Consider the following 23,165-nt stretch of genomic DNA (forward strand, 5'->3'; position numbering starts at 1 on the left):
AAAAGCTCCCGTGGGGAGCTCGGTGCGTGCTGCACCGGTGGGGTCCTGCTGGAGTGAAAACCGTCTCGTTAATAAGGGGAACAGGCTAAAAATTCTTCTGGTGTAGCAGGGGCTGTAATGAAGGGTGGGGAATAGAAGAAGCCAGATGGGAGAGGATTGCAGTTGTTTTTTGTACTTGGGATGTGGTTCCATGCAGCTTTTTCTAGGTTTGGAGGCAAATCAGTTGTGAAAACAACACTTTTTTTTCCCCGTTCCTTTTAAAGACTCTGGTGTGTGTTGTTAGGAGCGAAAGCTATCAGTATATGTGCAATGTGTTAGGCTATTAAAAAAAAAAATCACTAAGCTGCAGTTGACATTTTAGACTTTTCTGATTTTTTTTTTCTGGTTTTAGTTTGTTAGTCTGTCTTTCCCCTGGAATTAAGATGTAAAAAAAAAAAAGACACAAGCCTTTCTTCTTCTTGTAAGTAAGTTTTTAAGTCGCAGCTTTTATAGAATTAAATTTCTAACAGTATTTTTCTCATCTTGCTCATCAGCCCTGACTGCAAGGGCTGCTGAAAAGACTGCCCCTCTCTATTGGGTGCTGGAAATTGTCAAGTGATTAGTTCTCTAACCTGGCAGTCTGACTTTAAACTAGACTTATAGATGTGTGGAGAAAAGGAGTGGTCATATTTTGGCTCCAAATAGTAGGTTTATAACCAATAATTATATAAAGGTACAGGCTTTTAATTTTTTTGAGTAACAGCTTATAAATTTTATATAAAATGTCTGTAGCTAGTTTTATTTTTCATATATATTTGTATATGTATATATGAAACAGGAGGAAGGTCTCTGAAGAAGCTATTCTTAGTGACACTTTATTTTTCTGGATGGAATAATCTTGCACCAAGCTGACAGATTGGAGATAAGGTTTCTTTATCAGCCTATTGATGTGTAAACCTGAAACTCCTTGTTTGCGAACTTAATATTGTGTTGTTACAGTCAATAGCTAACTTCAAAATAAAAACTAGACTAAAACCAGAGTCTCTTGAAAATCTGAGTAGCTGTTTAAGTTTCAAACCTGAAATTGAAACTAGAAAGGCGACAGGTCATTGACTTCTTTGCGTCTGCAAGTGATTGTGTTTCTGCGTGTTTTTGGGCCCTTGCTGGGGAAAAAATACTTCATGTAGCAGCATAACTGAAGAGAAAAACAAGCTCTGAACACAACTTAAAAGATACAAGACTTACTACTTGAAGCAATTACTTTTATAATTCATACAAAAAACCTTATCCATTCTAAAAATACCAATTTCATGGCTAGAAATAGCATGAGTTTTTGGTTATAATTGTGATGCTTGCTTAGCTTTTTGTAAGCTGTTGGTTTATTGAATATCCAGCTGGATTAAAATGCATATATACTAGATAGTAATAATTATGAGTATTATAGGAAGAAAGAAAACTAAAGTACAGCCTGCACTGTGGGCCTTAAAAGTTCAGTGCACGTGTAGGCTCAAGTTGGATCTCATTCCAACTGTTCTGAGACATATCTACTTTTTCTAACCTGACAGCACTTCACAGTTTTTCGATATGTTTTATTAAAGTAATAGCCAAATAAGCTTGAAATAACAGTGCACAAATTAACTGCTGGGCAGGGAAGCTGTCATACTTAAGAGAAGGTAATGAAATAGTTTTTATTCCTCCTCAAACTTCAGTTTGCTGGAAAAATTGAAGTTAAAATTGTCTTAGAACTGTCAGCACAGCTACCTGAAATGAAGTGTAGCTTTTTGTGAAATTAAACTGTCCAACAGATTTATGTTGAATAAAAAAGTGAGGTCAACTTAAAAATCACTTCTGTCTGAGAATATATACTTGAATAGCAACAAATGATGAAAACCAATTCACAATATGTCATAAGTGGTGGTAACGGTGGAATTACAAATAAGAATATTGTGGTTTTGCAATGAAGCTCTAAAACTAAAGCGTCCTTAAAAATATTTTAAAGCAAAACATAGTAGAAAAGACTGCAATTTCATCAGTCAAATCTGTTTGTATATTTGAAGTCAAATCTGTTTTAGTGAAAATACTGATGGGTTTTCTACTGGAGATGGAAAGTTTTGCTTAGCTTGACTGCTAAATCCTAAATTTATGTTTGCAAGCCTGAGACTTAAATGGGGAAGTGAAAATTCCTTTTAATTTCAGTGACTGTCATAGAAAGTTGTAATAAAAGAATCTCGGAATGATATACTCTAATTGTTTTTGTCTCAGATTAATTGTTCTAATTTAATCCTTCAGCTTTTTTAATGCAAGATTTCAGAGGTGTAGTTTCAGCCTTCCTTTCTGTTCCAACTTGTCTCCTATATTGAAATATTTCTTTACTTTTTTTGCCTTTGATCTGTAACTCCTAATCCCAATAAACTGTTCGGTGACTCTTTCACTGTAAACACTCTATATTAATTGAGCTAGCTGTTCAAATTCTTACTAGTGTGAAAACTCACTAATTTGTTAGTGGTAGCTACTGTCAGAATATCACTTCTGACTACTTAAATGATCCTTGTTTACAGATGTGCTAAAACTCAATAGCAGTCTTCAATCTCTTTATCTTGTGAACCTATTCTCTTCAAAACTGACAACTGACTCGTTTTTCATAACTAAGGATTTGCCAAACTTTACAATTAAAAAGCAATAAAAAGTGTCTATCTAGCTGAGTACCCATTAAAGCTGGCTTGGGTCAAGTTTAAATGAACATGTCGTCTATGGAGGCTGAATCTAAATTACATTTCAGTTGTCTTTAAGAAAAGTGTATCTAGAATTTAGCTTTCAGAAGTCTTGAAGACTTTACCTATGTAAGAGGAAGCTGGAGCACTAATGCCTGTCCTCATCTAACACAAATACAGCTTTGAGAATAGCTGTCTTGTTACATGGAGGAGAATGGAACTTAGCATGCCAAGATTTTGTGGGTTGTGTTACTGGAACAAAACTGGAGCAGTTTCTGTGTGCTTCTCAATTTGCTGGGGAGGTGCAGTGCCAGGTACCTGAGCAGTTGTTGCTGCAGAACTGCCCAAAATAAATTCTGCATTTTGGCTGTGCTATATTGATTTATGCTGCTCTATATCTGAGCACGGATACCTTGCTGGTTACAGCATAATTTATTTTGAGGTACTGATGCATGTAGCTTTCAATTTTTTTGCTTTCTAAACTGAAATCTACAATATCATAGTAGTGCTGGCTTTTAGTAGATATTTGTATTTCCTCCATTCTGTTTTGTATGCATTAAATTGCTTTTCTAACTTCCAAACACAAAATTAGGCCTTGCTAGATGATGAGAAATACCTGAATTGAAAAGACAATTTTTTAGTGTTTTATGTGTGCTTTTAGTAGATAAATAAGTTTGTACATATGAATTAAAAACAGCTTAACATCAGCACAGTGGATATGGGCTCTCCTAGTCACCTCATCTGGGTGCTGGTCTTGCTGGTGTGGAAGATTTTGGAGTTCTGCCGTGCATTTAATGGCAGTAGCAGCAAGCCTCAAGCATAAGAGCTTTAACTTGGCATTAATGAGACAGTGCTGCCAAGAAATAGAGGAATGCGTGGAGATAAGCCATTTGCCACACTCCTTTCCTGTTGTTGCACACAAAGAATCACGTAATGTTTGCTTCAAATAAAGCAAACTGTGGAGCCTGTGAAGTTATGAGCAGCAGATAAAATGCAGGCCATCTAGAAATCACTTTCTTTTGAAATGTTTTCCATAGGATTGAGATAACAATGTTGATGGAATACCAGGAGGAGAAACTTGCCCTTGCAAGACTCAAGTTTGAAATACCTGCTTCAAATGCCAGCACAGTCCTTGAATTTCTAGGAGATTGTTACAATTATTAGTATAACGCTTACATTTCATTAGAATTTATTTTGACTATGAGGCGAAGTTATGATGATCTAGATTTTTAAAGTTGGGGATGATATAAAAGACAGTAGATAACTAAAATTAAAGTCAGGAGGACATAATCTTTATGGCTCTGAGTCTACAGACAGCCAACGAAGCATGTTGCTGAGATCAGCTGTTAATTCAGTGCTGGCATCTCAATAACAGGAAATAGTTAGTGTGTGTTTGCTCTACTTTGGGGAAGCAGTCTAAAAGCTTAGTAATTAATCGTTCTTGATTACTTTTTTAAAAACTTGATATCCTGATCTTTTTTACTAGTAAATAACCATAGTAGTTATGTATATGGAGTAAGTATTCTGATGAGCCTAGCATTGTACGTTCATTATGCACTTTTGTATTGAAACAGGATATTTTAACTAGTCAGTCTTCTCAAAGCTTATGTGACTACTATTGTGTTCTTAATACTTTGGCCTGAATAGCCTTATGTGTGCTGTGTTATGCTTTCTACCATTTTCAGAATTATTGCACAAATTGAGCTTTTGCAAAGTTAGGATTTTGCTTTCTGCAAAAAGCAAAAATTAAGTTTTACTCCCCCTCCCCTTTTTTCTTACAGGTAGAGCAAGTGAAATTACTAGATAGGTTCAGCACAAGCAATAAGTCACTGACGGGAACTCTATACCTTACAGCAACTCATCTGTTATTCATAGATTCAAGCCAGAGAGAAACGTGGGTAAGGATAACGAATGCTTGCGGCTCAAAAGCATAGGTTCTACAGATGCATTTGTTCTTCCTGATCTAAGGTTGAATTTGTTAACTGAAATGTTCATTTAAGTTATAAGTTATTCCCCATGCTCTCCTTGTTCATGGTATGATAGTAAGTTAATGATTTGCAGATTGTACTCTTGCACGACATGGCTGCAGTTGAAATCAGGTAGTGTTGAAAATGTTCATTTCTCTTCAAGCTGCTGTAATTTCTTCTATAGCCTTCACTTGTATTCCTGAGTGAATGTGTGGTGGTTTTCTTTAAACAACTGACTTGCACCACAATTCAGAGGCAGCAGTAGAAGACTGCTGGATAGTTTAAGCATCAGGTTTAAAATTTCTGCATTAACTTACCTTGTATTTAGATGCTGCCTAGGTTAAATGAGACACCAAAATCCAAAGATACAGGCTTTGGAGAAATATTGAAGATCCCGTGCTCTTTTTTTAGTGGTAAGCAGCTGTTTCTTTCCAAGTGTTCATCTCTGGAATAAAAGAATTCAGAAGGGGCTGCAGCTCCGTGGTGACCACTACCAATGTTGTACAATCAAAGTTGGCTAGTACAGTAATTCCCACTAGTTTTTCTGCTCAGTGCCCTGGTGGCACACATGTGGACATCAAGTTCTGGGTTCCACTGTAGTCCAACTACCTGACTAAGTTCAGTGCCTTAAGTTTATCATCCTCCAGGATGAAATCTCATTTCCCTGGGTGTAGTTAATTTTTTTTTCTGTAGGTGTATTACCTGTAGATGTATTTTTCTGGATTACCCTTAATCCTGTATCCCGGTTATCTGACTTTATGCCTCATGGTGCTTTCAGGAAAGGTTGTTTTTCCATGATTTGTTCTTGGATACAATGTACAATCCTGTACAAACCAAACTGTTATCCTTTCATACAGTATAGGCTATGGGGGAGAACGTGATTCAGAAGCATTACTTGTGTCTCCCTGTGTACTATGTTAAAGGTTTCATTTTGGGGAAATTGAACATATAGTCAGTATTGCATTTCTGTGATGATAATGCAAGTACCAAGTATAATTATGATAATGTCTCCAAGATATAGTCTTTTTGTAAATGCATATTTGGCAGCATAGTTTTCAGATGCCTAATTCTGATCAATATTTAAGAGGAGACGATTGCTTCAGTGAGGTAATTGAAATGCTATCAATAACATCTTGTTCAATTGAGGTAATGTATCTATGACTTTCTTCACATAGTTAAACAGCTGTTACTTTCCCATGTATTTTCTTAAATTTCATGTATATTTGCCACACAGATAAATCTATGGAGGGCTTTTGTATATCCATTACTGTGACAGTCTTCTGTTAGAGGGGTTGAAAGGCATTTGGCTTTGGCATTCATGTCTATATAGCACAATGGGTAATACAGGAGATGTTTTCTTATCTCCTGTTCATTCTAAAGATGTTGAATACTGGAATTCCAAAATCTTCAGCATCTTCTGTGTCTTTCATGTGTTGAGTTGCTTTCCCTGATATGCTTTATTTTGCCTGAAAATTCCCAAGTATGTTCCTGTAGATCCTTCAAAAAAAAAAAAAGCAGATAGCCTATTTGGACCCTGCCTAGTTAGATGTAAGCGTGTCAGTTAGCAAAGTTATAGAAGAGAACTGAACAACCCCAGCGGAGTTTTGCTTCTTGATCTTTTTTTTTTCATTTAGAAGGATATTTACTGCCCCTTACAAACAGTAAGTAACACCTCAAAATATGAGGGAAGAGAATAATTAAATTTTGACAAATTATGATACCCTGACCAAAATGCTAGTCTCGGATTTCTTCTTCTAAATTTATTTCTTTTTATAACTAAATGATTGACAAAATTAGTCAAAATCCATATTCAGCATTGCTTAATGTGTCTTATATCTGCTTCTGTAAATAGTATACTGTTCTCATTTTTCATCAGTGTGCTTACGCTGTGAGTTCTTGTATGCCACAGATACTACATCATCACATTGCTGCCGTGGAAAAACTTCCCTTGACTACTTCTGGCTGCCCCCTTGTCATCCAGTGCAAGAACTTCAGGATAGTTCACTTTGTTGTTCCCAGAGAGAGAGATTGTCATGACATTTATAACTCTTTGCTTCAGCTGTCAAGAACAGGTAATAATTCTAACTGTAAAAGTCTTCGCAGTATATGCCTGGATAACAAGTTGCGGGGAGGAATACATAGCTTGTATAATTTTTTTTAAATGTGCATTATGTGAAAGTCTTTTAAATGGATTTGGTATGTAAAAGAATTTTAATGATTAAGTATTAATCTGCATACAAATTCAAAGATGTGTTGTCTGGCTTTTGTAGGTCACTGATGTTCATTAACAGAATGCGAGATTCCTGTATTTTTTTCATTTCTAATGCTATCCCTGAAATTGTGAATATAAATGCATATAGTATTGCTTAATTGGCAAGATTTTATTATGGTGTTCCATAGTTAAAATGCTACTAAGCAAATACAAACCGATCTCAGGCAGTTTCAAAAAAAAAAGCTGATGTTTTGGTGCTAAAATAGCACTACTGATTCAGCTTTACAAGAGACTTCTGTCATCTAGTATGATCTTTTGCATTTGCTGCTTCGTGTTTATAACAATGTAAAATCTAGTCATCTGTGATATGTGAATAGTGTATTAAGAAAAAAAATATTTTGAAAGCTTTTTTGCTTTAAAGGAAACTTTAAAACTTACTGCCTTTAAAGGTCAGTAGATGTGAATTTCTGTTCTTGCCTCCAAAAATTGTTTGTTCTTTTAGCTCTTGTGAAGTCTTCTAATAATTGTGCCTTTTGACTTGTTTAATTTTCAGTCTTCATTTTGTGACTTCTGCTTTGCCATTATGGCTTTAGAAATGTCCTGGCTGAAATAGGTCAAGAAAGCTCTCATAACTTACCTTTAACTAAATATCTATAATTGTGTCAGTTAAAAGTATGATAGTTGCAGAATAAATATTTCAAGAGTGTCAAGTATCTATTTAGTCTTGCTTCTGAGAATCTTGAAGCCTGAAACTTTCTCTGCAATTTGAGCAATTTCAAGACTTCTAAACTACCATTCTCCACTCAGACATTTTTGGGACAACTCATTACGTAGTCTTATTCTTTACCTTTTAGCAAAATATGAAGAACTGTATGCCTTCTCCTATAATCCGAAACAAAATGAATCTGAGCAAGTCAAAGGTTGGCAGCTCATTGATCTAGCAGAAGAATATAAGAGAATGGGAGTGCCAAATGCTAACTGGCAGTTGTCTGATGCAAATCGTGATTATAAGGTAAGTGTTGTAATGGAAACATGTTTTGCTCTGCATATGTTTCTGCTTTATCCTCTGACTCTAATCCTGTCGGAAACAGTCTAATACTATGAAATCACTTGGCTTGCTACATAACTCTCTCCACCTGCCAGTTTTTGCTTAACTCCTTAATCAGTGTGCAATCTCACAACTTTCTAACTGAAGTTTTTTCCAAGGCCTTATTGAGAGAGTATGTGTGAGTGCATGCATGTGTTCTTTGGGATTGTTTCTAGAGTATACTTACCTGTTTGAAGCCCAACCCCAGCAATTCTGGTGCTCTGCAGCTTTGTTACCTCTCTTAACTGAGAGTGATTCTACTTTAGCATTTGCAATGTTGGCTGTGGGAGACAACAGCTGTGGTGGTGCAGCTGATTCCCAGATTAGATTTCATCTTACTTTGTGGTCTGAAATACAAAAAATGAGGGAAATAATTTCAACATTTTGTTTGAAACACATCCTTAGTATTTCTACTAAAGAGTTGCATTCTTGAGAGGTGAATGCTAGTACAGCAGGACTTAGTTGTATAACTTGGATACCAATTTGTAGTACTTTATCCATGGCTTATCTCCTCTTCTGAGCTATTTACATGTGTAAGAGAAATATGTTGGTGTTTATCCTTTGTCTCTTATTTCACTTAACATCTCTCAATAAAACTAGTATAGGCTTTGTGCCTTGCACATAAAATTCTTGTTGTGTATCTGTCTTCCAGATTTGTGAAACCTATCCTAGAGAACTTTATGTTCCCAGAACTGCAAGCAAGCCCATAATTGTTGGTAGCTCCAAGTTCAGAAGCAAAGGAAGATTCCCAGTGTTGTCGTATTATCATAAAAATAAAGAGGTATAGTGTGTCTTCCGCTTAATGCAAATGTTCTGAAAAGTATTTCTCAACACTTGGCAGTAGTTCAGGGTGGGTAAGGAGGTAAGTACAGTGACTTGTATGAGAATGTATAACTCATGGTAACCTTAAATACAGCTGACACTAGTGGTGTCTAACAGGATGCTGAATTAAGCTAAGCCAGTTTAAAAGAAATCCTTAAGTAACCAGCTGATAATCAGTTGAATCTCTCAAAGTTTTTAGAAACTGACCTTTAGATAACTGAAGATAGCTTTTTGTCAAGTGATCTGTCTTCCTTGACATATCAAGAATAAAATCTGTTAGGTCAAAATGAGGGTTAAAAAAAAAAACCCCAATAAAACACCAAAAGAAGAGAGCTGGTTCTTTAAGGAGGAATTTGCAAGGTAAAATAATTAGAGGATGAGAAATAAGATTTTGCAGGGTTTGGTAGAGAGTGGTGTGAAGCAGCATCTGCCTGTCTCTGCTAGAGGGTATTTTTGAAGGGAGAGAAGGATTGTCACCTTGCTGAGTTGAGGAATTTATGAAGGATGAGTGTTAAGCTATTAGATGCGTTTGAAGATAATATCTACTTGGAAGATGCATCTGATGCCTTCTGAAATACAATATATCATTGAAAATGACATGAAAATTAAATTAGATGATAACATACTGTACTTGAAATAGTAAAATCTTTGTTGCAGTAGTAAACACAACCATAATTCATTTCATACGAAGAGAGTAACTTGCTTTCCTAAGTGTATTTTTTCCAGCCTATACTTTTTTGGAATTTTTATACTTGGGGAAAGTCCATTATGTAAACTGGTACCTTGCCCACGTAGATGAGCCTGAAAAAATGTTTTGATTAAACCTTTAGATTTAAGTTGTAGGTACTGTTTGAAGGTCTGCAAGTGATATGCTTAAAAGGTTGGAACACCTAAACTTTTTTCAGCTTAGTGCTGTTATCTGCCAAATGAAACAATTTTTTTCAGTGTCTTTAGAATTATGCAAAGCATTTCAACTACAGGTATTAAACTGATGCTAATTTTTTTTGTTTTCCATGGTAGGCTGCAATTTGCAGATGCAGTCAACCTCTCTCAGGTTTCAGTGCCAGGTGCCTGGAAGATGAACACATGTTGCAAGCCATCAGTAAAGCAAATCCTTCAAATCACTGCATGTATGTCATGGACACCAGGCCAAAGGTATGTACGTCAGGTTCTACAGACTAGCCTCTCTTCCTGAACATTAGGGTACAGGGATACAGTGTAATTCTGAGAAATTTGGAGTTAAATATGTCTTCATCATGGGCAAAAATGTTTTTTAAAGGTAAGGTTAGGCCTCTCTATTCATGTGTTTAATTACTTGCTTTCTTAAAGAAGTTGAACCCCTCTCAGGACACAGCTAGAATTCACTGAATATGCTAGTGAACTTTTGGGAAGGAGCATTTAAAAATACACTTAAAACATAGTTAAGAAGTGAATAGTTGAGTGGGATCCAAGTCATTGTAACTGTTTGAAATTAAATTCATGAAGTGGTGAGCTGTGTTGGAGTTTCTTTTAAAATGGGAAGGAGTACTGTGTTCTATGTAAATGTTCTATGAAAACCACTATTGCTGTCTTGTCGTAGCCAGGAAGAAGTAGGGGAAATTCTGTTGTAGTTTTCTGAGGTCATACTTCATCACTGTCTAATTAAATTGAATTATGTTGAGGTTTTGACCTGTGTTGGAATGTGTGGGGTAACTTTCACTCTTTAGATCCATCTGCATTTAAATTGGTATTCATTTCACTCAAATCTCTGAACACAGGAGCTGGAAAATGAGGATGTAAAGTGAAAATCGTACATTTATTTTGAGCAGTAGGTCAGTCTGACAGACTGAAACTGAGCCAACTGTGGGTTTTTCTTTATAGTTGTAATTTTTATAGCTGCAGCAATTTATTAGCTTCTTACCCCCAAAATCGCGATTTTTAGGATGCCTGGAAAGTGCATGTATGGTTAACTCTGGGTTTTACTCTTTCCTTTTTAGGTTAATTGTTTTCTAGTGTCTTTACTCAGAAATTTTTGTAATTAAGTAAAGGTTTGTTGGTGGGAATGTGGAGGAGAGAGTAGGAAACTATTAAATGCATTATACAGATATGTCAGCTCTAAATATAGACTGCCTGTTGCTTTTGACGTACCATGCCTTTCTTACACTTCAATGCATTCAAGTTGGTTTGCCACAAACTGTTAATTTATTAGAATCTTTTTATAGCAGTGCTCATGTGTGGTTTTTTCCCAGTGTATTCCATTGAAATTGCATTACTTTTGTTTCTTAATTAAGATCTTTATTTCAAGTACTGGTTTTCAGTATTTTTATTTTGCTCTTTTAAGCTTAACGCAATGGCAAACAGAGCTGCTGGGAAGGGCTATGAGAATGAAGACAACTACTCTAACATTAGGTTCCAGTTTGTTGGCATTGAAAATATTCATGTAATGAGATCCAGCTTACAAAAACTTCTGGAAGGTATGTTCTAACTGTACTATAATAGTATATATGAAAATAGGATAAATATTTTTCTGAAGTCTTTAATAATAGCTTACACAAACTGTATTGATATTTCTATATTTTATTCCAGCTCTGTTTAGTACCAGTTTGCTGTGCTCTGTGGTAATGAATTGCCTTAAACCTTTACCTTTAAACTGTGAACCCAATGAATGGAGTTATTTTGAAGAAAATTAACTGAGTGGCACGTATGTCTTGCGTGAACTTGATTAGTATGTCAGTGGCTTGTGGGAAAGACTTCTGTGTTTTCCAGGTATACATGCATGTATACACATGTGTAATATAAATACACAAAATAGCGTGTGTCTATACATACATTTTCATATATAGAATACTGATTCTTCAAGGAGCACTTAGTTCCACAGAATTCACAAAAAGCGTATGGTCTGTACAAAACTTGAGCTCTTTAGCCTGGTGAGCCACTTCTGTGCTTGTAGGTACATCTTAGAGTGTTTGTAGAGAGCGGGGCAGCAGGGAAGTGAACCACTTCACCATATTACTGCTTGCCACCTGGTGGTGAAAATGGAGAGGCAGAAGTCTGTTAAGTAATTCTGTTGATATTTTATTTAGGTAAACAGCTGAAAAGAAATTTAAGACACTTTGTGGAGTCTGAGATTAGATATATTAGGATACTGAGATTAGAGTACAGTGGCAGAAGTCGGGCTTCCACACCAAACAATACATATGTGAGTGCTTGCCTTCTAGAATTATGCAAATATTTCCAGTCATGGAGAAGGCTTACATTTGTATGGAAGCCTATTTTGATGAAGACGTTCTGGCTACGTTGGTCTAGAAATCTTACAGACTAGTGGTGTAGTCTTACGTCACTCTCATTGAGCCTGTATCTGCTGCTAACCTATTCTTCAGGCACTCTGTCTGGAATACTACAGAGCTTTGATAATATGTATTTTTGTGGTTATTCCTGCACGTACTTATTGAAGGGAAAGATGAGCAGTGTGAGCCTGAACTTCAGTTTTTAAGTTTGGCATAATCCCTCTTTCTTTCACTAATATCTTAGTTCCAGAAAAGTAGCTAATAAATCTTGATTTACTTTTTTAAGAGGCCTTCTTCTGTGTTATAATATCTGATGCAGAAGTGTGTGCATCACACAGTTAAACTTTACAGACTTCATATTCCTTCCATTTGACTTAGCATCCCACCAACAGTACTTACTAAATATCTTTCTATAGCTTTCATTAAGGATGGAATATGTTTTAGTTTTTCCTTGTGTGGAGGATTGGTTTATTTAAACTCAAAACAAAATCATGAGTAATGTCTATAGTTGTTCTCCAGGTCAGGTTTTGGGGTGAATGAACACAGTTTTTCTACCTCTATTCAGTCCATATAATTCACTAGAGTTTTGCTGAATGCCAGTCTAGAAGTAGAAGCATCTTAAGGGGTAGAAAGGACCCTTAAAATTTAGGGAGGTATACAATAATTTACTCTTCAGACCCATGTAGAAATGTGCCATCAGTGGGGTGATCAGGAAGGAAATGCTATGAAAGTGGTTCATAGCTTAAAACGAGGAAAATACTGTTTAATTTCTGTGTGCTAACTTCCCCTGGACATGCTGAATTGAATGTTCTCAAATCAGGAATGTGATACCAATGACCCTGTTTGTTCAAGAGCCATTGTAACTGGGACTGTCCTTAGTTTTATTTATAATAAACAACTGTTATTCATTCTTCAGCATGTGTCTTGCTCCTAGGCTCTTTGTCTGTCTGCCTGGTTTCCTTCAGAATCTTAGGATTTCATTTGCAAGCAGAATGTAAGACATGATCCTTCCCAACATCCTTTTGTAATGGGACTACACCATGGAGCATGCTAAGGGGGATTTACAGTCTATTCTTCATCTTGGATTCAACTGTATTTTCAATATCTTGTGTGCAGTGAAACAAAACTTTTCTAAAATAGTTTTCGTCAGTGTGGACATAATGACTCTGCTCCCCTGATGGGCAGACTGCCCATCTATACAACACTAGTGGAAGAATCTTCACATAGACTAAATTTGTGCCTGCGGTATTAAATAAAGTCCTGTTTTTATATATTCAAAAATATAGTATTACATGTCAGAAAAGATTGAACTCTGATAAGCAAGAAAGTTTTGCATATGGCAAGAAATAGCATTTCTGCAGGAAATATTTGAGGAAAAGGCTCAATAATAGCTGCTGTGGTCTGCTGCATGTATTTTGATGATGGATGTATGTTAACTAAGGGTTTTTTTGTGGGTTATGTGGAGTATCTGTATGGGGGATGGGGTTGTTTGGTTTTGTTTGTTTATTTGTTAAAACCAGCCTCTGCTCCCAACCCACTGTGCTCCAGTCTGCAAGTTCTAGTCACTTGTTGAACTGCTGCCCGAAGCATTGCTAGCAGTGCGTATAAGGACAATCAAGCAATGGAACATTGAGGTTTTGGGGCTCGCATGCAGGGCATGTGTTTTTGATGGGATCCATATAGCCAAAACTATCTTGAATGGTAGTTATTGTGAAGTAGCTAAACATCTTAGTGGCACCATAAATCATCTTTGACGCTTTTAGGGACCATAAGGGACTGGAAATGACTTTTTTCAGCATATAATTGTCAATGCAATTGCTTTATTTCATCACTAAGTAGTATAAAAATGTCTGTGTTAATTCACAGAAATGGAAAGTAATTCTTTGGGCTCAACATACGTGTTCTTATCTCTGCCTTGGTTTATAAAAATATAGAAATGTAGCTAGAAGGGGGAAATACTACTGATGAAATATTTCTACCAAGCTGAAAATTCTGATCAAAAGCAGATTTTGACAGCAGTATCTGGGTGAAAGCAAACTGAGGGCTAGAAGCCTGTTTTCTAGCTGGAAGTTTGTGCTTTAAACAATAAGCTGCAGAATGTAGGGGGGAGCAGCCATGAATAGTGCCTCTAGACATTGCCTTGTCTATCCAATCCCTTCCCTGCAGATGTTTGAATTTCCAGATATTTTAATATTTTTAGTTTCTTTCCTTTACCATAGAGTGGTGGACCTGTTTGTGCTGTTGTAATTGAACAGGTGTATGGAACCACTGGTGTAGAGATAGTGTGAGGTAGCTGAAAGGATCAAGTAGCTCTCGGCTGATTTCTTCCATGTGCTAGACATTTCAGAAGCAGAATTCTTGCCTGATGATTCTATCTAATTCAAAGACTGGGGAAAACTATCATAGTTTTTGCTGCTTTTACTGATATTTGCAGACCAACCTTTAAAATTAGGTCTTGTATCCAGGGGCTTCTTGATGTTTTGTTACCTCATTGTGCTATGGTTTGGTATATAGTTTTGTAGATGACAAAGATCTATGGGCTTTAGAAAAGGTGCTGTGATACTTATTTGGAAGCTTGTCTTTGTTATAGCATTCAGCAGCAACTGGCACTATGACTTTTCCTGAGCAATGGGGAGTATACTTGTATAGCTGAAAGCTGAGAAACATGTAGTGCAGATACAGGAAAGCTCCTTGAGGCAGTGGTTTAAGAGTTTATAGCCTTCATTACATCAGGGGACTTGACTGAACAGAATGACTTGGTGAATTTTGTTCTCTACTTTTCCTACTCATAGTCAGAGATAAAGATTATTTTACAGGTGCTGTATGAATATCCCCATTGCTAGCTTTTGGCTACAGAGCCTTTTATTTTCATTTGGGGCCCTCTAGCTTAGAACCATAGAATCATTTAGGTTGGAAAAGACCTTTAAGATTATCAACTCCAACCATTAAGCTTGGTAGAAAATAGGCTTCTGCTGTGGCAGGGGCAGGTATTTTTGCAGATGGCAACCTCGGGTATCTTCTCTTAGAATCACACATAGCTGAAGTTATATTAGTCAGTGACTATTTCTTTTCTTATTGCCGGAAGTTTGTCATGTTTGGACAGTAATGTAACTGTGTGAGCTGCTACTAAAAATCGTACAAGAACCAGGTTATCTCTCTCATTTGTGAATTGGTAAGTATCTGTGTGAGAAAATTTCAGTCTACTTCTACACCTCTTGCCGCTACGCTGCAAGGCATCTTTCCTTTAACTTGTGTTCTTCCCTGCCCTCTCAATTGGCATTATTGTTACAGGATCAAAGTATACTAGGGAAGAATGGTAGAGATCAGTCAGAATTGTAGTATGTCAAGTCTGGAGGTAGACAAAATCTCAATGGTTTTCAGTTCATCACCATGTCCTTGTACTGCACTCACTTTATTCTCTTAAGCAGAATGGAGAAGGTGATGAACCTCTGGCAGTCTGCCTACTCTGAACTGTGTATATTGTCTGGATGCAGCTACTTATTACTAGTAGTTGTAATTTTTAAGTGTTTCTGGTAAGCTTTTGGCATTTGCATTGCCTTCCTTGGTAAGGCAAGAGTAAGGCTCCCTATTGGGGATAACCAGTGTATTTACTTTGAATGTTACTTTGTCAAAAAGACACAAAGATTTTACTCTTGTCATTCATGGTTACTATAGTTCTACAGAGTTGAATTTTGGATGGAGAACAATTTGTAGTACCCCTCTCTTAACCATTTGAGTGGTGGTTTCCTGAAAGACTTCTAATCAAAATATACATTATTAGAAACAATATACAATTATTCTTCTTTCTCCGTTGCAGGGTATAGGTAGCTAACTCTTGGTTTCTTTCAGTCAGTGGCACAAAAGGTTTGTCTGTCAATGACTTTTTGTCTGGTTTGGAGAATTCTGGATGGCTGCGTCACATCAAAGCTGTGTTGGATGCCGCTGTCTTCCTAGTCAAGGTAACTTGCATGCTGCTGCTTTATTTGATAGGAAGTTGACTTGCTACCAGGCAAAATTATGCTTAATATTATGTAATGTGTAAAATGCTGCAATTGACCTTTTTGGAGGTAGATGCTTACTATACACCAATACATCTGATATACTGTTTTAAGTATTACATGTTTCTTTGATTGGAGATGTTAAATATGCCAGCTAATGTTTTGGGATTTTTTGAATGCTGTTTGGTCACCTTATTGGGAGATGAAGGGATCCTTATGCTCCCTGGTTCTTTTAAGTATTTATGAAAGGTGTAACCAGTTTGGAGGTGGATGGAGCAAACTATTATTTAGTGTACCCTGAAAAACAGAACTCCTAGGGCACTAATTGCAGAGAAGCCAAACTGGTTATGGTGACTTCATTTGGCAAGGAAATGGGACTCTATGAAGAATTCAGAGGAACAATTGCCTTTGCCAGGCACCTATGAAGCCAAGGGCTTGACTGAGGGGGGCTCAGTGAAGAAAAAACCTGGATCTTTGTTTTTACTAGGTGAAATAACAAGGAATTACTTTAGCTAAAAGTAGATGATTCTCCTAAAGATGCCCCTCAAAAATATCTGGGCTAACAGGATTTGAATTCTTAGCTGAAGTTAATAAGCATTTCCTAGTCCTTAACTTTTGTGTAGTATAATGATGAACAAGTGGATATCTTTAATGATGTGTTTTTGTTGTTTTGGTTGTTTTAACCTGTTTAGTCTGTAATATGTAGTCTACTTCTTTCTTAGTATGCATTGCAAGGGGTTTTTATAAGTTTAGTTTTATAAGGGGTAGAAGGAGAACTGGCAACCACTGTAGGTGTTCTTGTTACCTTGTGCAAAGATGGTAGTGGGATTTCTTTTCTTTATAAGGAATTTTCTATACTTCCATGCAGAGAAATTCCTAGCTTTCTGATAGTATCAAATCCTTTCCTCATAATAAACATTTTTCTGGCTTTGTTAAATAAAATGGTGAGTTTGGGATAAATGATCTTTTGCATTTATTTACTAAACTTTTACTTCTGTCTAGAATAGAACATTCACTAAGAAACAACTGTGTTTTGCAGGCAATAGCAGTTGAGAGCGCGAGTGTGTTAGTGCACTGCTCAGATGGCTGGGATAGGACTTCCCAAGTTTGTTCTCTTGGAGCTCTCTTACTAGATTCCTATTATAGAACAATCAAAGGATTCATGGTAAGCAAGCTGTTGCATTGTTAAGTTGTTCATTGGTAAATAAAGGATGTAAAGTGTTTGAGTGTGAAAGGGAGCAGTGTAAACATACTGATGCTTTTTTTTTGTAGTTAAAATATAAGATTAGCAGCATATTGATAAATCTTCCTTTTAGAAATACTTTGCTACTGGGAAGAACCATTTATTTAAAATCTAAAAAACTGAGATACAAATAGTGGATTGCATTAGGCACTCTGCAGAAATGTTGTAATGATTGCCTCTTGCATCCAAAAAAGTCCCTTATCTATGATGTATAAGGATTCCAAAGTGCTTATGTGAGATAGTAGATGTACTAAATTACAGCAGCTCTGTGCTTTTATCACTTGTCCCCAAATCAACATTATTAAAATCTAAAAATGACAACTCCCCCAGTGACAGAGACTTGAAGATATTTAAGCAATCTAAATTTCTTCATCTTTCTGTAGAGAGGAAGAAGAATTTCTGTATGATTATTCCAAATTTTTGAGTAGGAAAATCAACAATGTTCTGCAGTGGCAATACAAAGTGTTATGGAAACTCCTGAAAGATAGTACATAAAACTAGTTCCATGTATTGGTTAGAACTAACTGCCACAAATACTACAAGCAACAAAAGTGAAGTTGAGGAGGAATTAGAAGAGGATTCATTTCTTGTGAATAGTGAGAATGTGTGTAATATTTAGGGAAGTAATTTAATCTTTTTGTTTTTTAGTCCTCACTGTCAGTTAGATTTCTGGGAAAACTTCTGCAACAGGCAGGCAGTCCTATGTTCCTTTTGGTGCTTGATAATGTGACTGAAGTGATAAAACAAGCTAGTGTTGATATCAACAAACTTATTGCTATAAAATGTTACAAAGATTATATTGTGTGGTTTTATGTAAACTTGGATAGCAGGAATACAATACTAAAATTTTTCCTATACTTTGCAATTTTTTGCAAGTTGGTTGATAATCTCCTTGAAGTCATAAACATTAGTATGCTTAAAGCGAGCCTGGCTTAACAGCAGTTATCTGATTGTCAACTTGCTAAACTTCTTTACTAGTTTTAGAAATGTGCTTTGAGAATCTCCTGTGAAAGACTTCCAAGAAAATAAAGGAACTACAAAGTGACAAATAGTTGCCCCTACTGTAGTTTATTTGACTCAAATTTTAGATACAATATATCTATAACCTATGGGGTTAATACCATAGATGTAAGATTGAGTAACATTTTACATGAGATTTTGGTTTCTTTTACTCTAGGTCTTGATAGAGAAAGACTGGATCTCTTTTGGGCACAAGTTCTCTGACAGGTAGTTCACTCTTCCAACACTGTAAAATGTATACAGTGAACTGAACTAAGTATTCTTAAAAATAAAAGACAACTTGTGGATGTTAAACTACTGCAGTGTTGATAGAAACTTTGCAATGAGTAAGCTATTTTCAGCAGACAATGCACTTTGTATATTGCTATTTATTCAAATAGCTATTGGATAATTGATTTAATTATAGACATAAATTTCTAGTGCTACTGGTGCCTCATTCTCAGATGTCAGTGACTGCAGTTAGGTCTGCACATATGCATAGACAGTGCAAAACCAATCTAAAGCTACGTCCCAGCTACTTAGGCAATATAAAATACTTAGTTCTGATATCTTTAAAAATGAGTTTACATTTATATTTACTTCTAGTGATGAAGTCACACCTACCTTTAGAAGGCCTTTATGTTAAGAGTTCTGTCTTTTCCCTTGATCTGCCTATCATCAGCTATGACAATAGCCTTGCTGCTATTTACTGCTTATTAATTTGCTTTTAGCTGGTATACTCCAAACATTGACTATGGAGGTAATAGACACAAAGGAACTTAACTGTCTTATGTTGCTCTTCTGTACTGAATACAGATGTGTGATTATTTACAAGTCAGAAAAATAGGTTAAATGTAGACTTATTTCTATTAAAAAATTGCCCCAGTTCTCAAAGTTAGGTGCTTAATCTCCAAACCAAAGCTAGTGTCAAACTAATGTGCTGTCATTTAAAAACAAGTGCAACTAAGACTTTTTGATTTCTAACTTAAACTGGTTTCAATCTGTTTATGAAATCTTTTTCAGGTGTTGTCAGTTGGATGGTGATCCAAAAGAGATCTCACCAGTGTTCACCCAATTTTTAGAAAGTGTGTGGAATCTGACCGAGCAGTTTCCACAAGCCTTTGAGTACAATGAAGCTTTCCTCCTTCAGATCCATGAACATGTCCATTCATGCCAGTTTGGTAACTTCCTTGGAAACTGCCAAAAAGAGCGAGAAGAACTAAAGTAAGCAGACATATTGTAATGTATCTTCTGTTTATTCTGGCAGACTAAGAACTCCTGTGAATCTTTATTTTAGGCTCTGAATAGAAATAGAGACAGGACTGGTAGTACTGAATATGTTGAACTGCATCAGGGAACAGCAGTGCTTCTCGTGCTTTTGCACACTGAAGACAGTCTTTCTAATTCTGGGAGAAAATCCCAGAATGGATTTTAAGCCTTAACATGGAAAGTTAAGGCTTCTTTTTCCCTCTTTTTTTTTTTTTTTTTCCCCCTAAAAATAGGTAAGCTTAAGTTTACTAGTATCACTTCATTCCCTCTCCCAATCTATTCTTAGGTAACCTTAAAATTCTTTCCTGCTCAAGACTAATTACTGTCAGTTAGAAGTATTAATAAGATGTCTCCTAATGCTTTCAGTTGGAAAAGTTCTGTAAAGTTTTCATCAGTTCATCTATGTCTTAAACTGTATTTTAAAAGCATTTATTGCAACTAGGCATAACTCGCCCAGCATAAGCAGTAGTACTCCTAAAACTGACAATTCTATCCAACATTAGCATATGCCAGGAAGAAGTTGATTTTACTAAGAGCTATTAATTCAAGATTTATAAGTATTTCTGGTAACTTTTTTAAAAAAAGTTAAGATCAATTTATTATGTTGAGTTGAACAGCTTCTGTCTTTTGCTTGCAGTCAGTGTCTTGACCTTGATCTCTTCTTGCTTTAAGATTAAAGCAGAAGACATACTCCTTGTGGCCATTCCTTTTGGATGAACAAAAGAAATACCGGAATCCTCTGTATAATCCAGACTTTTCTCCAGAACTAACTCTTTTGGAGCCTAATACAGTATCATTCAATTTTAAGTAAGTTTAAATTATATACAGTACCTCTTCAATTTTGTCTTCATGCTGCATAGTTAAAACTGTCTGCTTCATGCAGGTTTTGGAGAAATATGTATCATCAATTTGATCGAAGTATGCATCCCAGGCAATCTGTGTTCAATCTTGTAATGAACATGAGTGAACAAAATAAACAACTGGAGGAAGACATTAAAGAACTGGAAGCTGTAAGTATTACAAAATAAGCATGTGTACTTGTGACTTGTTCTTCAAATTCACATTTATAGTCTGTAATAATGCTGCTAGCTTTCACATGAATGTCACTACTGTATGGCCTAGCAGTTAATTCTGTGTAATGTTGACTTTGACTTTCACTGTATGCTTCCATGCTGAAGGCCAGACTATGCAGCCAATGTTTTGCTCTTAGGCACAATTTGTTTTGCTTTACTGATGAACTGTATTATGTAAAAGTGCTCCTACTATCAAAGCATTACTGAAGATGGCTTAATGTAGGTTAAATTTATGTGAAACTTATCTTAGATAACAAGGTACCTATCATAGTACAGCTATGTTGCTAAACCAAGGAGACTGAAAATGTTTTATTTCCATTATAGCTACTAAAATGGAAGCAGTATGTATTGTCCTTCTCTTAATTTCATATGCAGGTGCATGCTGTTGTAAGTCGCCATAATTATGGGGCATATACATTGTAATGTTTACTTGAAGACAAGGCTAAATCCAGAGATCAGATTTCTGTAAACGACTTCTGCTAGGTGCTATGGTAAAGAGCCAGGAAAGACTGAACAGTGTATCTCACTTTATTCTAGGATGCCTTTATCAGTGGCTCTTAATTGATACTTCATTTTAGTCAGTTAAGGTGCTGAAACTTCAGAATAATACCTTTCAAAAACACAAAAGTCTTCTAATTATCAGTTTTACTTCTTTGTGTGGCTAGAAATGGTAACAACTTCTGTATGTTATGTGGGAGGGGAGGGAGGGGAAGTACAGCTTTTCTAGGAGGAAAGGTTTTATTAAACTGATCCTACTATAATGTAATGAATGCAGGTCACTTAAACTGTTTCAAATCTTAATTGTATATTTAAAAGCTTTTATACAATTGAAGCAGCAAGATGAAAACTCAAGATGAAGCAAGCTGAAGAATAAGCAAGATGTAAAGTGAAGTCTCAGTTTTTAATTTTCTAGAACCTTGTTCCAAGGTGTTAACTTCACCTGAGCCCACACTTCTCACTTGAGTGATGAAGTGATGTAGTTGTTTGAAATCTTGATGTAGACTTTCCTACTGCTGTTTCCATCTTCAAAAAGTTGGTGTCAAGAGACACCAAAGTTTTCTAGGCTCAGTTTCAGTTCTAAGAGAGCACAAACACATCAACAAAAAAATCAGTTCAGTTAACTACTTCAAGCTCCCAGTTACTGGGTGAGACTGTTTGAATTTAAAAAAAAAACCACAACCCCTTAATCCAAATCTTTCTTCTTCTTTTGCTCAGTGCTTGCAGGTTAGGTCCTTTCCTCCAGTCCTGCTTTCTAGTTGACATCTTTTAGTGTATTCCTGCATTTGAACAAATTGTATTGGCATTTTTCAGATCTAAAGGAAAAGTCTTTTAGAAGGTTTTCAGGAAGGACATAAGGGCTTAGGTATGAATCTGCTCTTTGTCTTTGAGACTCATGGTCTACTGCTGACTTCTGCTTGCTAATAGTACCAAGGCCTGTTTTCCTTTGCCTGTGCTCCAGAAAGTATTCCCATCTTGATAGCAACCAAACAAGGGGCAAGCCTGGAAGAACCTCTCCTTCTCTACAGACATTGACAGACAACCTTTCTGCCTTCTGCTCAGCTGCAAATTTTAAGCATACAGTGCTTGTAGCATCTGCTGTAAACTGTGGGGAAAAATGTATTATCCAGTGGCCTAACACTTAATAATACTGTTACATATCTAACCTAGGGTATGTAATACAGGGTTCTGCAGATGCCGAGTTGACCAGCAAAAGAAGTGGATTCACTTCCTTTCAAAGCAGAATATTATCAGTAAAGCAGTCATGCTCACTGTTAGTAACTATTCTCTGTATTTCAGAAAATAAAGCGGAGAAATGGGCAGTCAGATGCAGTCCTTGTGAAGGAACATCAGCAGTCTGCGCATCCTGCACCCATGGCACTGAAGACCCCTCCGTGTTTCAAGAAGGAGCAGCCACTGATCCCTGTGAATGATGCTGTGAGAACTATAGAGGGCAGCAACACAGCAGACAATCGCTACAGTGAATTTGTGGCAGAGTTCTCAAAAGCTGAGCCTGCTGTTGTCAGCTTGGAGTACGGAGTGGCCAGGATGACCTGCTAATTAAAATTTGGCACTGTGCTCCTCTTCTAGATTGATTGAATTGAGGTGGATTATTTTGAGGATGGGTCTGTGCTGCATGACCAAAACATGATTTGTGTATCGGCAAGTTTTGTTAACGTAGACTAGAACAGCATGCTAGTTGTCAAGTGTTTTGCTGTTCTTTTAAGAAAAAAAAAGTGTAGTTGTGTTTTAAAAGAAATAGGGGCATTTGGTAAGTAGTGACTAAAAATCAAGGAATGGTATGTCTTTGGACTTAACTCAGTTTGCACTAAATTGATTAAAACTGTAATATTACTTTATTTGGTATAGGAAAACACAGGTGGTCTTTCACAGATTGATTTTATTTGGGCAAGAAAACTTGAACTTTCTATTTTAGGAACCGAAGCTACGTGTATATATCGCATAACATATGAATATGTATACCCTTGTTTAATGTCACCCAGTAATAACTTTCAGTGTGTTAAGTGCCATGGAAAAGTAC

At 36.3% G+C, this 23,165-nt stretch overlaps 1 protein-coding gene across 1 annotated transcript; it reads left to right on the forward strand.

Annotated features, from left to right (window-relative positions):
• Positions 1-4,471: 4,471 nt before the first annotated feature.
• On the forward strand, positions 4,472-22,883 carry MTMR6 (myotubularin related protein 6; the record flags this gene model as incomplete). Its single annotated transcript, XM_009577719.1, has 13 exons — positions 4,472-4,588; positions 6,567-6,729; positions 7,724-7,881; positions 8,609-8,737; positions 9,799-9,933; positions 11,099-11,231; positions 15,894-16,003; positions 17,082-17,207; positions 18,463-18,512; positions 19,308-19,508; positions 20,226-20,360; positions 20,437-20,563; positions 22,424-22,883. Coding segments are annotated over 13 exons (1,845 nt in total), but the record flags the coding sequence as incomplete, so codon positions are not given.
• Positions 22,884-23,165: the final 282 nt, after the last annotated feature.

The sequence above is a fragment of the Fulmarus glacialis genome, unplaced genomic scaffold, assembly GCF_000690835.1.
Source record: "Fulmarus glacialis isolate BGI_N327 unplaced genomic scaffold, ASM69083v1 scaffold46575, whole genome shotgun sequence".
Lineage (NCBI taxonomy): Eukaryota > Metazoa > Chordata > Aves > Procellariiformes > Procellariidae > Fulmarus > Fulmarus glacialis.